The following is a 16,728-nucleotide window of genomic DNA, read 5'->3' on the forward strand; positions in this document are numbered from 1 at the left end:
CTCAAATGTGATGCTTAACACGAGAATGAACCTCATTGGTTCTTGAGGAAGCTCAAATGTGATGCTTAACACGAGAATGAACCTCATTGGTTCTTGAGGAAGCTCAAATGTGATGCTTAACACGAGAATGAACCTCATTGGTTCTTGTGGAAGCTCAAATGTGATGCTTAACACGAGAATGAACCTCATTGGTTCTTGAGGAAGCTCAAATGTGATGCTTAACACGAGAATGAACCTCATTGGTTCTTGAGGAAGCTCAAATGTGATGCTTAACACGAGAATGAACCTCATTGGTTCTTGAGGAAGCTCAAATGTGATGCTTAACATGAGAATGAACCTCATTGGTTGTCGAGGAAGCTCAAATGTGATGCTTAACACGAGAATGAACCTCACTGGTTCTTGAGGAAGCTCAAATGTGATGCTTAACATGAGAATGAACCTCATTGGTTCTTGAGGAAGCTCAAATGTGATGCTTAACACGAGAATGAACCTCATTGGTTCTTGAGGAAGCTCAAATGTGATGCTTAACACGAGAATGAACCTCATTGGTTCTTGAGGAAGCTCAAATGTGATGCTTAACACGAGAATGAACCTCATTGGTTCTTGTGGAAGCTCAAATGTGATGCTTAACACGAGAATGAACCTCATTGGTTCTTGAGGAAGCTCAAATGTGATGCTTAACACGAGAATGAACCTCATTGGTTCTTGAGGAAGCTCAAATGTGATGCTTAACACGAGAATGAACCTCATTGGTTCTTGTGGAAGCTCAAATGTGATGCTTAACACGAGAATGAACCTCATTGGTTCTTGTGGAAGCTCAAATGTGATGCTTAACACGAGAATGAACCTCATTGGTTCTTGAGGAAGCTCAAATGTGATGCTTAACAAGAGAATGAACCTCATTGGTTCTTGTGGAAGCTCAAATGTGATGCTTAACACGAGAATGAACCTCATTGGTTCTTGAGGAAGCTCAAATGTGATGCTTAACACGAGAATGAACCTCATTGGTTCTTGAGAAAGCTCAAACGTGCTGCGTAACACGAGAATGAATCTCATTGGTTCTTGAGGAAGCTCAAACGTGCTGCGTAACACGAGAATGAACCTCATTGGTTCTTGAGGAAGCTCAAATGTGCTGTGTAACAAGAATGAACCTCATTGGTTCTTGAGGAAGCTCAAACGTGATGCTTAACACGAGAATAAACCTCATCGGTTCTTGAGGAAGCTCAAACGTGCTGCGTAACACGAGAATGAACCTCATTGGTTCTTGAGGAAGCTCAAATGTGCTGTGTAACAAGAATGAACCTCATTGGTTCTTGAGGAAGCTCAAACGTGATGCGTTACACGAGAATGAACCTCATTGGTTCTTGAGGAAGCTCAAACGTGCTGCGTAACACGAGAATGAACCTCATTGGTTCTTGAGGAAGCTCAAATGTGCTGTGTAACAAGAATGAACCTCATTGGTTCTTGAGGAAGCTCAAACGTGATGCGTAACACGAGAATGAATCTCATTGGTTCTTTATGAAGCTCAAACGTGCTGCGTAACACGAGAATGAACCTCATTGGTTCTTGAGGAAGCTCAAATGTGCTGTGTAACACAAGAATGAACCTCATTGGTTCTTGAGGAAGCTCAAATGTGCTGCGTAACACGAGAATGAACCTCATTGGTTCTTGAGGAAGCTCAAATGTGCTGCGTAACACGAGAATGAACCTCATTGGTTCTTGAGGAAGCTCAAACGTGCTGCGTAACACAAGAATGAACCTCATTGGTTCTTGAGGAAGCTCAAACGTGATGCGTTACACGAGAATGAACCTCACTGGTTCTTGCTAAACCTCAAATGTGATGCTTAACACGAGAATGAACCTCAATGGTTCTTGAGAAAGCTCAAACGTGATGCGTTACGTGAGAATGAACCCCATTGGTTCTCGAGGAAGCTCAAACGTGATGCGTAACATGAGAATGAACCTCATTGGTTCTTGAGGAAGCTCAAACGTGCTGCGTAACACGAGAATGAATCTCATTGGTTCTTGAGGAAGCTCAAATGTGCTGTGTAACAAGAATGAACCTCATTGGTTCTTGAGGAAGCTCAAACGTGATGCTTAACACGAGAATAAACCTCATCGGTTCTTGAGGAAGCTCAAACGTGATGCGTTACACGAGAATGAACCTCACTGGTTCTTGCTAAACCTCAAATGTGATGCTTAACACGAGAATGAACCTCATTGGTTCTTGAGGAAGCTCAAACGTGATGCTTAACACAAGAATAAACCTCATTGGTTCTTGAGGAAGCTCAAACGTGCTGCGTAACACGAAAATGATCCTCATTGGTTCTTGAGGAAGCTCAAACGTGATGCTTAACACAAGAATAAACCTCATCGGTTCTTGAGGAAGCTCAAACGTGCTGCGTAACACAAGAATGAACCTCATCGGTTCTTGAGGAAGCTCAAACGTGATGCGTAACACAAGAATGAACCTCATTGGTTCTCGAGGAAGCTCAAACGTGATGAGTTACGTGAGAATGAACCTCACTGGTTCTTGAGGAAGGTCAAACGTGCTGCGTAACACGAGAATAAACCTCATCGGTTCTTGAGGAAGCTCAAACGTGCTGCGTAACACAAGAATGAACCTCATCGGTTCTTGAGGAAGCTCAAACGTGATGCGTAACACAAGAATGAACCTCATTGGTTCTCGAGGAAGCTCAAACGTGATGAGTTACGTGAGAATGAACCTCACTGGTTCTTGAGGAAGGTCAAACGTGCTGCGTAACACGAGAATGAACCTCATTGGTTCTTGAGGAAGCTCAAACGTGATGCTTAACACAAGAATGAACCTCATTGGTTCTCGAGGAAGCTCAAACGTGATGAGTTACATGAGAATGAACCTCACTGGTTCTTGAGGAAGCTCAAACGTGCTGCGTAACACGAGAATGAATCTCATTGGTTCTTTAGGAAGCTCAAACGTGCTGCGTAACACGAGAATGAACCTCATTGGTTCTTGAGGAAGCTCAAACGTGCTGCGTAACACAAGAATGAACCTCATTGGTTCTTGAGGAAGCTCAAACGTGATGCGTTACACGAGAATGAACCTCACTGGTTCTTGCTAAACCTCAAATGTGATGCTTAACACGAGAATGAACCTCAATGGTTCTTGAGAAAGCTCAAACGTGATGCGTTACGTGAGAATGAACCCCATTGGTTCTCGAGGAAGCTCAAACGTGATGCGTAACATGAGAATGAACCTCATTGGTTCTTGAGGAAGCTCAAACATGCTGCGTAACACGAGAATGAATCTCATTGGTTCTTGGGGAAGCTCAAACGTGCTGCTTAACACGAGAATGAACCTCACTGGTTCTTGCTAAACCTCAAATGTGATGCTTAACACGAGAATGAACCTCATTGGTTCTTGAGGAAGCTCAAACGTGATGCGTTACACGAGAATGAACCTCACTAGTTCTTGCTAAACCTCAAACGTGATGCTTAACACGAGAATGAACCTCATTGGTTCTTGAGGAAGCTCAAACGTGATGCTTAACACAAGAATAAACCTCATTGGTTCTCGAGGAAGCTCAAACGTGATGAGTTACGTGAGAATGAACCTCACTGGTTCTTGAGGAAGCACAAACGTGCTGCGTAACACGAGAATGAACCTCATTGGTTCTTGAGGAAGCTCAAACGTGATGCTTAACACAAGAATGAACCTCATTGTTTCTCGAGGAAGCTCAAACGTGATGAGTTACATGAGAATGAACCTCACTGGTTCTTGAGGAAGCTCAAACGTGCTGCGTAACACGAGAATGAATCTCATTGGTTCTTTAGGAAGCTCAAACGTGCTGCGTAACACGAGAATGAACCTCATTGGTTCTTGAGGAAGCTCAAACGTGCTGCGTAACACAAGAATGAACCTCATTGGATCTTGAGGAAGCTCAAACGTGATGCGTTACACGAGAATGAACCTCACTGGTTCTTGCTAAACCTCAAATGTGATGCTTAACACGAGAATGAACCTCAATGGTTCTTGAGAAAGCTCAAACGTGATGCGTTACGTGAGAATGAACCCCATTGGTTCTCGAGGAAGCTCAAACGTGATGCGTAACATGAGAATGAACCTCATTGGTTCTTGAGGAAGCTCAAACATGCTGCGTAACACGAGAATGAATCTCATTGGTTCTTGGGGAAGCTCAAACGTGCTGCTTAACACGAGAATGAACCTCACTGGTTCTTGCTAAACCTCAAATGTGATGCTTAACACGAGAATGAACCTCATTGGTTCTTGAGGAAGCTCAAACGTGATGCTTAACACGAGAATAAACCTCATCGGTTCTTGAGGAAGCTCAAACGTGATGCGTTACACGAGAATGAACCTCACTAGTTCTTGCTAAACCTCAAACGTGATGCTTAACACGAGAATGAACCTCATTGGTTCTTGAGGAAGCTCAAACGTGATGCTTAACACAAGAATAAACCTCATTGGTTCTCGAGGAAGCTCAAACGTGATGAGTTACGTGAGAATGAACCTCACTGGTTCTTGAGGAAGGTCAAACGTGCTGCGTAACACAAGAATGAACCTCATTGGTTCTTGAGGAAGCTCAAACGTAATGCTTAACACAAGAATAAACCTCATCGGTTCTTGAGGAAGCTCAAACGTGCTGCGTAACACACAAGAATGAACCTCATCGGTTCTTGAGGAAGCTCAAACGTGCTGCGTAACACAAGAATGAACCTCATCGGTTCTTGAGGAAGCTCAAACGTGATGCGTAACACAAGAATGAACCTCATTGGTTCTTGAGGAAGCTCAAACGTGATGAGTTACGTGAGAATGAACCTCACTGGTTCTTGAGGAAGGTCAAACGTGCTGCGTAACACGAGAATGAACCTCATTGGTTCTTGAGGAAGCTCAAACGTGATGCTTAACACAAGAATGAACCTCACTGGTTCTTGAGGAAGGTCAAACGTGCTGCGTAACACGAGAATGAACCTCATTGGTTCTTGAGGAAGCTCAAACGTGATGCTTAACACAAGAATGAACCTCATTGGTTCTCGAGGAAGCTCAAACGTGATGAGTTACATGAGAATGAACCTCACTGGTTCTTGAGGAAGCTAAAACGTGCTGCGTAACACGAGAATGAATCTCATTGGTTCTTTAGGAAGCTCAAATGTGATGCTTAACACAAGAATGAACCTCATTGGTTCTTGAGGAAGCTCAAACGTGATGCTTAACACGAGAATGAACCTCATTGGTTCTTGAGGAAGCTCAAACGTGATGCGTAACACAAGAATGAACCTCATTGGTTCTCGAGGAAGCTCAAACGTGATGAGTTACGTGAGAATGAACCTCACTGGTTCTTGAGGAAGCTCAAACGTGCTGTGTAACACGAGAATGAACCTCATTGGTTCTCGAAGAAGCTCAAACGTGATGCGTAACACCAGAATGAACCTCATTGGTTCTCGAGGAAGCTCAAACGTGATGCGTAACACAAGAATGAACCTCATTGGTTCTCGAGGAAGCTCAAACGTGCTGCGTAACACGAGAATGAACCTCATTGGTTCTCGAGGAAGCTCACATGTGCTGCGTTACTCACGAAAATGAACCTGATTGGTTCTTGCTCGTCAAGCAAACATGCTTGACGTTCCATTTACCTAGGGTGACCATATGTGCCATTCTCCCAGGACGCGTCCTGTCCAGGATTTCTAAATTGCCTAAAATGGCTTGAGCCCTTGCCTCTTTAACTGTGAAAGTGGTCATATCGATGTGCCCCCGGAACGTGATTTAGGAACACGATTTCTACACGGAGGTCTGTGCAAGCCACTGTTCTTTTGGATGAACTAACCCTTTAATAGGAGGATAATTTGACAAAATAATATCACCATCTCCATCAAGAACACTGTTTCTCCAACCACCACAGGACACCATTACATGGATCACAGGGAATCCCTTGAATTGCAGTAGGCCACTGTGTGTTGTCTATCTAGATAACCAGACAGTATTTTGTTATGCATGTAAGGAGATGATAGTGACAGCACACAGTGAGAAACACCATGGCATGGGGAGGAGGAATTACTGCCTCTGACACACACACACACACACACGTTTGTTTTTGTGAATTGTGGGGACATTTCATAGGCGTAATGGTTTTTATACTGTACAAACTGTATTTTCTATCGCCCTACACCAACCCTACACCTAAACCTAACCATCACAGGAAACTGTGCCCATTTTTACTTTTTCAAAAAAACTCATTCTGTATGATTTATAAGCCTTTTGAAAATGGGGACATGGGGTAATGTCATCATAAGTCACCCTCTCCTTGTAATACCTATGTCATACCCATGTCATTATACAAATTTTTGTCCTGATATGTCACAAAAAAGTGCGCACACACACATTGGGTTTTTATGCTTTCTGGGGACATTCCATAGATATAATGATTTTCATATTTTTTCAAACTACATATTCTATCCCCAAATCTAAACCTACCCCTAAACAATACTCACAGAAAACTTTCTGAATTTTTACATTTTCAAAAAACATAATTTAGTATGATTCATAAGCTGTTTTCCACACAAGGACCTTGAAATATAATACATAAGTAATAATGATTACTCTTTTGATGATTTCTGTTCTTGGATCTTCATAGTTACATATGTGGTGTCACATTTTCCTGGTTAAATAAACATTACATCAAAAAAATTGTAATTTTGAACTTTTACATTAAAGCTGCAGTCCGTAACTTTTTTTAGTTAAAAATGATCCAAAATCAATTTTTGTACATAATCAGCCAGTGTTCCAAACTATTTCCTTACTTTAGCCCGATTCACAACAGTAAGCTTGTAATAATGTTTTATAATAAAATTATACTGGTGGATTTCCACAGGAAATTCGAGTATGCAGCAGTCCATCTTTGCGTCATTACGTCACATCTGTAAACAGAAAGATAGGAGTCTCTGCTAGACTATGCATATAGTATGCTGCTGAGGGGATCATTTATAGCCTTTTCTCACAGCAGCTATACAATAATTAAACTTATCATTTTGATGGCGGATTGTAATCCTGAAAGGTCCAAATGACAATCACCAGCAACAACTGGAGAGGAACCCGAAGACAAATGCAAAAGACTTCGGACTGCAGAGTGGCTACAGAAATTGAAATTTACAGGTAACGCTAACACACACTAAATACACAGAGTCATACAATGCTGATGTTGTTAACATTAATAATTTGAGAAAAAAGTATAACAATAATGTTCTGATGCACAACGCACGTAATGATAATAATTCCGCATATCACTGCAATTGCAGGTTTCAAACAGAGATGGCCACTAAGAGGCAAATCTTACGGACAGCAGCTTTAACTATGTAATTAATGTTCTATTTATTAACACCAAGTATAGATCTCATAAATTTAGGTTTTTTTTTAAGCATTTTTACATCCATTCCAACTGTCACGATCACCGTCTGTTCCTGTCAGTTCCCGGACTACATTACCCATAATCCTCACTGCCATTCACCTGCACTCACTCCACCAATCACTCCACTAATCACCACACCCAGCTGCCGCGCATTACCAGGACTATAAAGGACTTTCACACACACCACCTCACCGCGAAGTCTTGATTCCTAGTGACAATTCTGAGCGTACCTTGTATCCTGTCTGCCTGTGTTTGATCTTGCCTGTTCCTGTGTATTGACCCGTTGCTGCCTGTCCTGACCCTTGCCTGTTATACTGTTCTGTGAATGATATCCGCCTGCCTCGATCTACTGCCTGTGCCCTGACTACGATTCTGCCTAACCCTCTGCTGTACCTGTTTGCTCCTGATTTACCCTGCCTGTACGACCACGCTTACTTTTGTAATAAAAGCTTGCAAATGGATCTCCGCCCCAGTCCCGCTTCGTTACAGAAACGCTATCTCACGGCCAATTTGTACGTATTTTACGAGGTGGCTAATTCCTACGACCTCACTCGTACAAACTCATACGATTTGTCTAAACCCTGATGACGGGTAGGTTTATGGGCAGGGTTAGGTGTAGGATATTTGTACGAATTCATACTAATTTGGCAACTTGTAAAATACCTACGATTTAGCAAAAAACGTACAAATTTGTACGAGTGAGGTCGTACAAATCCGTACAAATTAGTAGTGATCGACCAATGTTGTTTTTTTAGAACTGATACCGATAAATTTTGTGTTTATGTGCCCGATAACCAATATGCAGAACCGATATTTATTTACTATTATACTTCTATTTTTGACACGACTACAATACCATTAAACTGAACAAACCATTTTATTTATAACAGTCACTCCCTCCTTGCATAGGAAACCTCATTTATACACCAATACATTTTGATAATTTTAATCTTCATATTACAAAAATAATTTTATTTATAAAAAGCATCAGCAGCAACACTAATGTTAACAATAAGCAAAATAAATGTAGAATGTCTAATGTTTTCAAATGGAGAAAATTAAAGACAGGAGTCATATCAACTTTGCAGAAATGTAATACTTAATTTTAAACTACAGCTTTAGTAGATTTATAAGCTGTTTAAAGGATTAGTTAACTTTGAAATTAAAATTTCCTGATAATTTACTCACCCCCATGTCATCCAAGATGTTCATGTCTTTCTTTCTTCAGTCGAAAAGAAATTAAGGTTTTTGATGAAAACATTCCAGAACATTATGCAGCAAATTATTCTTCACTCTTTAGCCTATTAAAGGATTAGTTCACTTTCAAATTAAAATTCATGCAGTGTAGACACTGTTAAGTGTATTACTGCCCTCCTCAGGTCAAAAAGTTTGAACTAAATTGTCATATACAATATGCTAGTGCAGGTATATAACAGTTAGTTCAAACTTTGACCTGTGGAGGGCAGTAATACACTTAGCAGCGTCTACACTGCCAGAATTTTAATTAGAAAGTGAACTAATCGCTGGATAATGTTAAATAACTGAATAATATTCTCTGGAATATTGGACTATAACAAACAAAACATTGTATTTATTGCATTTCTCAACTGGTATGTTATATCAGAATTATTAATAATGTTTTTGTCATTCTAGATTTTGAAATATCTGCTGATAAAGTGCTGTTTATCTTTGCATTTACACAGAACTATACTCAAACTGTGATCGCTCGCGGAGATAATAAATAATTGGTTTCAATAGAGTTGCATTTACTTGGATGTTTATTAGCGAATTAATGGTTATATAGTAAATGTTTATATAATTACGGTGTTTTAAACAAGTGAATCTTGTTAAAAGTTACATGTGGTGGCCGTTCCTGAGCATCAACCCGCTGAGTGAACAGCAAAATGCAGACGACTTCACGAGACTACTGATGAACATAGACAACAGAGAGAGAATTAAATTCAGCGCTTTTATTTCCAACATGTGCTCATTCATGGCTGTATTATTTAATTCATGCAAAGTTACATCATTATTGGGTCAGGATTTGACAGATTATCTTACGTGACTCCATGAGCTTGTCTCTATTAACTAGCTACATTTCAGACATTTTTGTAACATCTAATTTGTGCATTAATGGATGTTATGTTAAATAAAGTTTACTAATTACAGCAAAGCAGGTATGTATACGCTACTTTACATGTGCACACCATTGTCTCGTCTCCCTTCAGATACGCTGTAAAGGCGATCTTGCGCACAATTCTCAAAACACCCACAAGATGGTGGCGTTTATCGGTAAATCCGATATTACAAAACCGATATCCGATTATGGTAAAATGCTCAAATATTGGGGAAAATATCAGTGAATCGATATATCAGTCGCTCTACAATTTAGCCACCTCGTAAAATACGTACGAATTGCCGTGAGATTGGGTTACAACTCAAGGCAGTAACAATTTAAACAATATATTATACTTGTGAACTGATGTTCAGATGTTCTTTTTAACAGTCAGCATTTTCATTAGTGATAAAGCATGGTCAACACTGGTCCACTGTAAAAAAATAAAAAATTAAAAATCATGATTTGTTATCATAACATTTTTTTCTTTTGTCAAATCAACCTAGATAATTAATGTGGTTCAGATAACATAATATTTTGAGTTTCTGTTGATTAAACCAATCGGCTTCATTGTATTAACTCAAATTTTTAATTTCAATGAACTCAAAATGTTAAGGCAACCAGCTAACTTACTTTTTAAGTTGTTTACTTACTTTTTAATTAGTCTTCCCATTAACACCATTATTTTGTTAATTCAGACTGATTCACATGAAAACAAGAGGTGGGATTTATCAGTGTTACTTTAGAAAAACAAGTGATTTAATGTCACATTTTGTAATTTTGCATTGTTTTATTTTTTTGTAATATGGATTATTTTCTCATCCAATTGTTTTGAGAAGGCACTGCCCCTAAAAAAACATACGGATAGAAAAGAGCAGATGATTTTTTATTTTTTTTTATTATGATTCTTTTATGCTGCAATAATAATGATGAAACTAAATCATGACAGAAGGTGTATTCCTTTAATGCCCATATTCTTTTTACATTGGCATAAAGTGATTTGCCTACTTGGACTTTGCTTTTTGCCTTTACCTTTCCGAGGTCTTCCCATTTAATTCAGAGCCGAAGGAGCCAGACATCCTTATGCGAGTCTTCAGGGAGCCAGGTTGAGCAGGTTAATGTTTCACACACACAGAATTGGATTGTAAGCTTTATGCAGTGACAATGTTCAGTGGGTTGTCTGTACAGGAAACAAGCTTCTCTATCTTTATCAGCTGCTGTACTACAAAACGCATCCACGGGGAGAGCGACAAACCACAGCATTTGCCACCCCCGCACGCTCTCTGATAGGCAAATAACATAATCAATCCCCAGTAGGTGAGAGTGATTAGATATGATTTCAGTAATGAGATCCCTTTGAAACTGTCAAATGGAGGCTGTTTCAAATGAGGAATTATCACCTGAAGTAGTTGCACCATTTATGAAGACATGTCCCCTACTTTTAACCCTCTTACGAATGAGCGCTCGCCAATTAGTGCATTTTAAACGCCCACTCAGGAAGACCAGAAGCAAGGGAGAAAACTCATTCTTATCTTTCTAAAGGACTAAAGTGTTTTGGTCCTCATTCCTCACCTAGCAACGGAGTGTCAAACATACAATGCAGATTTTTATGTTCCACTGTCTGGCTAAATGGCATATTTAGCTCATGTGAACATTTAGGTGCCGTCGCTCTCACAATATACCACGATATTACAGGTAAATTGACATTTAAGAAAGCGTTGACTACTCTTTAGATTTGCTACACTTGAGTGATTGATAAGTGATTGAAATAGGCCTATCTATATATTAGGACTGTCAAAATAATATGTTTGTTTCTGTGATTAATATTTTCTGTTTAACCCATTAAAAATATGACTAAGAATTTTCATGTATTAATCACGTTCGAAAAGCACGCAGCACACATTTATATTCATCTAAACATCTCTCTCAGCAGAGCAGACGGCGTCTGGATGTTTGTTAAAAATATCGCTGTAATGGTGTTTCCATCTTATTTTTACTTCTGTGCAAAGGAGGAAAAATAACTTCCCGAAAGCCGAATCAGACAGCGTGCGAGTACTGAACTAAGTTCTCTTTTGCATCTCATCAGGCTTGAACAGACAAGCACACAAAATTATATAATAATGCCAGTTTTGGCGATTATCCTCGTAAAATTTTCCTGATAATTTACTCACCCCCATGTCATCCAAAATGTTCATGTCTTTCTTTCTTCAGTTCAAAAGAAATGAAGGTTTCTGATGAAAACATTCCAGGATTATTCTCCTTATAGTGGATTTCAATGGCGTCCAAACGGTTGAAGGTGCAGCTTCAAAGGGCTTTAAGTGATACCAGACGAGGAATCTTATCTAGAGAAACAATCTGTCATTTTCGAAAAAAAAAGTGAATGTATATGCTTTATATAAACAAATGATCGCCTTTGTAAGTGCTTCCGCTTTCCGTATTCTTCAAAAAGCTTATGCTGTATGTCCTACGCCTTCCCTATTCTACTTACGGAAAAAATTTATCTGGCGCTGCGTTTGTTCCGTAAGTAGAATAGGGAAGGCGTAGGACAAACAGCGTAAGCTTTTTGATGAATACGGATATGCGGTTTTGGTGGAAGCACTTGGAAGGTGAACGTTTGTCTATATAAAGCATATGAAGCATATGAAAATGACAGATCGTTTCTCTAGATAAGAACCTTATTCCTCGTCTGGTATCGTTTGGGCTCCATTGAAGTCCATTATAAGGAGAATAATCCAGGAATATTTTCATCAAAAACCTTCATTTCTTTTTGACTGAAGAAAGAAGGACATGAACATCTTGGATGACATGGGGGTGAGTAAATTATCAGGAAAATTTTATTTGAAAGTGGACTAATCCTTTAAATAAGTTAAGAAATCTTAAATGACCTTAAATAGAAAAACGGATGAGTGTCAGGTGTGCAATCTTAAAGTGACAGCAGCCTAATATACCTGCTGCAGTCTGTTGATCAAAGAAAAGAGAAAATCACTCACTGCTCTTGACTGAATAACTTTTGTAGCTTTATTAAGGATTAATCTATGTTTTAGGCTACTTATACAATAAAGACAATGCGTGTTACTTTACATTTTATTACTTTATTCAGTTTCTGTAGTTTTTCTTACCTGAATATTACTGTTACAACTACCTGAAAAACTTAAAGCACTGTTTATTTACTTTGCAATGTTTTTTATTTGTGCTATCACTTGCAATTTGTTTATTTTGTCTTGTTTTTAAAATTGTTTGAACGAAATATTAGTTATGCAAGTAATTTTTGTTGTGCAATAAAAAATGGAAACGAGAATTGTACTGGTATGTAAAATGTTACCGTTAAACAGCTATAATTTCTCATTTCATCCTCAGAATTTGAGAGAGAGAGAGAGAGAGAGAGAGAGAGAGAGAGAGAGAGAGAGAGGGAGAGAGGGAGAGAAAAACATTTATAGAGACATCCATAGCAGTGTTGGTATTGGTGATACTGGCCTTCATTTATAGTATACAAAAAGATGCCATTAAACAAATATTTTAAATATACCATCTTCATGTTTCTGCATTAATTTGGAGACCCAGTGATGCATGGCACTATAAACTGCTAGATTGAACTGAATAAACAAGCAGTAATATCATCTGAGGTGTGCAAAACATCATCACGTTAGATATTAGATACATGATACAAGCATGCACAAACCCAAATATTTGTCAGTTCATCCTTTTCTGCTTTTGCTGTCTGTAAAATGGCTGTTTGAAGTCAAAGAGATCTAAATGTGACCAGACTGCGTAAAAGACTGCATTAAACAACTACGCAAGCCAGGATAAACACACAGACTGCCTAGCTAGACAGCATTTGTGGGCATCACAAGATGCTTAATAAGTTTAAAGACTGTATAATACATACTCACACTGATACAAGCAGGCTGTAACAGTCTACTAATAATATTAATAATTATAATATACTTTTTCTTATACTAATGATATTAGCCTACTAAAGCTAGTAGCAGTATTGCATTCCAATTACTACTCTATAAATACCAATAGCTACTGATACAACCAATACAAGTAGGTTACTCTACCAATGCTAATACTACGGCTATTACTAATATTCACACTAGTAGGCTTCAATGCCCATAATTCTTGAGTAACGTTAATTCCTTGTGCAGTGTTCATATGTAGTTATTTCAACTGGAAGCGTGTGTCATTGGTAAAGCACGTATGTAAACATAAGCTGAAGAGTTGAAGTTGCTCTACCTGTCGTCCGTCTGCCAGTCCCCGAGCAACAGGTCTCGGAACCGGTACCGCGGCGGCAGCGGCAGAACCTCCTTCTCCAGCTCCACCATAGTCGGAACAGGGCACAAATCAACGCGGGGTGGAAATTAAACGCCTTCGCCCTCGCTTATCCCTCCGCTGTGATTGTTTCAGGTCGCTCACATATATAAAGTGTTGTCATCACTCAGTAACAGAGACGCGGATCCACTATCACAGCAGCGGCTGAGCAACTGGTGCCTCCCCGAGCTCACAAAACACTGACACAAGACAGAGCGCCTGCCTGGACATCCTGCTCCACTGCTGACACAAGCTGTTTCACATCACCTGTAACAGTTACCAGTTATTGCTGCAGTGCATTATTTCACCATTGTCCTGTATTGATTGAAGCATGTGCTATTTGAGGGGTGGGCAAGTTCATTTATAATCCATCTACTTGCACGCCGCATGAAGTAATTTCGTCTGCTGCATTGTTGTAAAATGCATGAGATGGCAACAAGTCCACGCACTTACTTGAACTCCGTTTATATGCCTGCTATGTCAATCAAAGCTTACAGTCAATCAAAAAGCAGTAATGTAGGCAATGAAATACCCATCTCCAACGCTGCCATAAAAGATTCATTTCACATCAGCTTTACCAAAAATAGTGCAGCAAATTTACCCACTCAAATGTGATAGGTTTGCAAATAAGCCGCGTGAAATGTGCCGAAAGTGAAGGGGAACACCTGTTGCGGTGTTTGACATGCTTTATCCGCATGCATATGCATGCAGTTAGCATAATAATGCAATCAAAATCAAAGAAGTCAAATTTCCACGCTAGAGTCAAATTAATTGTGTTGTCACATTCGATTTCTCCACTGGAACAGAATCGAGTCTCCAGTTGCAGCTCTGAAGCTGTCAATATTAATCCATTCCACAGTGAGATCTTGAGCGCTCTGACCCCTAGTGGCTGCCTGTGGGAGAAGCACAATAAATCTTCCCCGCTTAGCGACTGAAAGGTTTTATATATAACCTTAACCTTTAAAGGTTTCGATGGTCTTTTTCCCGGCTCATGTGTTCAGTTGAGGCATTAGAGCGATTCACACCATGGCTTTAATGATGCCGAATGCCATTAAAACACAGTAAGGATCATTCAAGTCTAAGGTGATATGCAAAATAGTGTCTGAACGTTTGGGGTCAGTAAGATTTTTTCCCCCTAGTCATCCAATGTGTTTATGACTTCATTCTTTTTGATGAACACAATCAGAGTCATATTAATAAATATCCTGACGCATCCAAACTTTATAATGGCGGTGAACGGGAAACGTGTATGAAGCTGAAGAAAGTGCATCCATCCATCATAAACGTACTCCACACAGCTCCAGGGCCTTCTAAAGCAAAACGATGCATTTGTGTAAGAAAAATATCCATATTTAAAGGGATAGTTCACCCAAAAATGAAAATTTTATGTTTATCTGCTTACCCTCAGGGCATCCAAGATGTAGGTTTGTTTCTTCAGTAGAACACAAATGATGATTTTTAACTCCAACCGTTGCAGTCTGTCAGTCGTATAATGCATGGCAATGGTAACAAAATCTATGAGAGTAAAAAAACATGCACAGACAAATCCAAATTAAACCCTGCGGCTCGTGACGACACTTTGATGTCCTAAGACACGAAACGATCGGTTTGTGCGAGAAACTGAACAGTATTTATATCATTTTGTACCTCTAATACACCACTATGTCCAACTGCCTTGATCGCACACATGGAATCCGGTGCGTGAGGTGTGTATGTGCTCTGGTGTAGTTTAAACATGTGCCTGTAGTACGACAGTTGTTATACAAATGGAAGTAAACCACTAAAAACATCAAAAATCAAAACTTCATTTTATTTTGTTACTTTTCATAAGGGCTTTACAAATAAAAAGGACACATACAAAGATTTTGTTCACATACCTCAGATGGATGTGGAAAAACCATAGGCACAGCTGATGGTTTGAAGTGCAATCAACCATAACTTCAGGTGATCAGGCTCAGAAATTGGGAACATGTGGAAAGTCACCACTCCCAAATGAATTTGCACGAGAGAACGTAATCTTTTATTTTTTAATTGGTTTGAACAATCCGGATAAGCTAAGGTACCATTTTGATTAGCTGTCATTCTTGCAATGTAAGTGCACTGTGTAAACAATGAGTGACGTATACGTGCGAGAAATCACTTCCGGCACTTGCGTAAACCACGTCAGAGCGCGTACACACCTCCGGATGGTGTACGTGCGCTCAAGGCAGTTGGACATGGTGTATTAGAGGTAAAAAATCATATAAATACTGTTCGGTTTCTCGCACAAACCGATCGTTTCGTGTCTTAGGACATCAATGTGTCGTCACGAGCCACAGGGTTTAATTTGGATTTGTCTGTGCATGTTTTTTTTCTCTTATAGATGGTGTTCCCATTGACAAACATTATACGACTGACAGACTGCAACGGTTGGAGTTAAAAATCATCATTTGTGTTCTACTGAAGAAACAAAGTCACCTACATCTTGGATGCGCTGGGGGTAAGCAGATAAACATCAAATTTTCATTTTTGGGTGAACTATCCCTTTAACAAGTTATAAAGTAAAATATCTAGCTTCCACCAGACCGCCTTCCGTAGGCCAATTCAACTTATAGAAAAAGCTAACTGGCGTTGTTTCAGTTAAAGGGTTAGTTCACCCAAAAATGAAAATTCCGTCATTAATTACTCAGCCTCATGTCGTTCCACACCCATAAGACCTTCGTTCATCTTCAGAATACAGATGGCTCAGTGAGGCCTCCATTGACAGCAAGACAATTAACACTTTCAAACGCCCAAAAAACTACTAAAGACATATTTAAAACAGTTCTACAGTTCAAATGTTATGAAGTGACGAGAATACTTTTTGTTCACCAAATAAACAAAATAATGACTTTTCAACAATATTTAGTGATGGACGAT

At 39.4% G+C, this 16,728-nt stretch overlaps 1 protein-coding gene across 1 annotated transcript in view; it reads right to left on the reverse strand.

Moving 5' to 3' along the window:
• kcnt2b (potassium sodium-activated channel subfamily T member 2b) overlaps nt 1–13,844 on the reverse strand; it is a 92,785-nt gene extending 78,941 nt beyond the window's left edge. Inside the window, exon 1 of the mRNA XM_067372140.1 lies at nt 13,756–13,844. Within this exon, the coding sequence (XP_067228241.1) occupies nt 13,756–13,844 (89 nt within the window). The remainder of the gene's footprint in view (nt 1–13,755) is intronic.
• Nucleotides 13,845–16,728: the final 2,884 nt, after the last annotated feature.

Source organism: Chanodichthys erythropterus, chromosome 3 (assembly GCF_024489055.1).
Source record: "Chanodichthys erythropterus isolate Z2021 chromosome 3, ASM2448905v1, whole genome shotgun sequence".
Lineage (NCBI taxonomy): Eukaryota > Metazoa > Chordata > Actinopteri > Cypriniformes > Xenocyprididae > Chanodichthys > Chanodichthys erythropterus.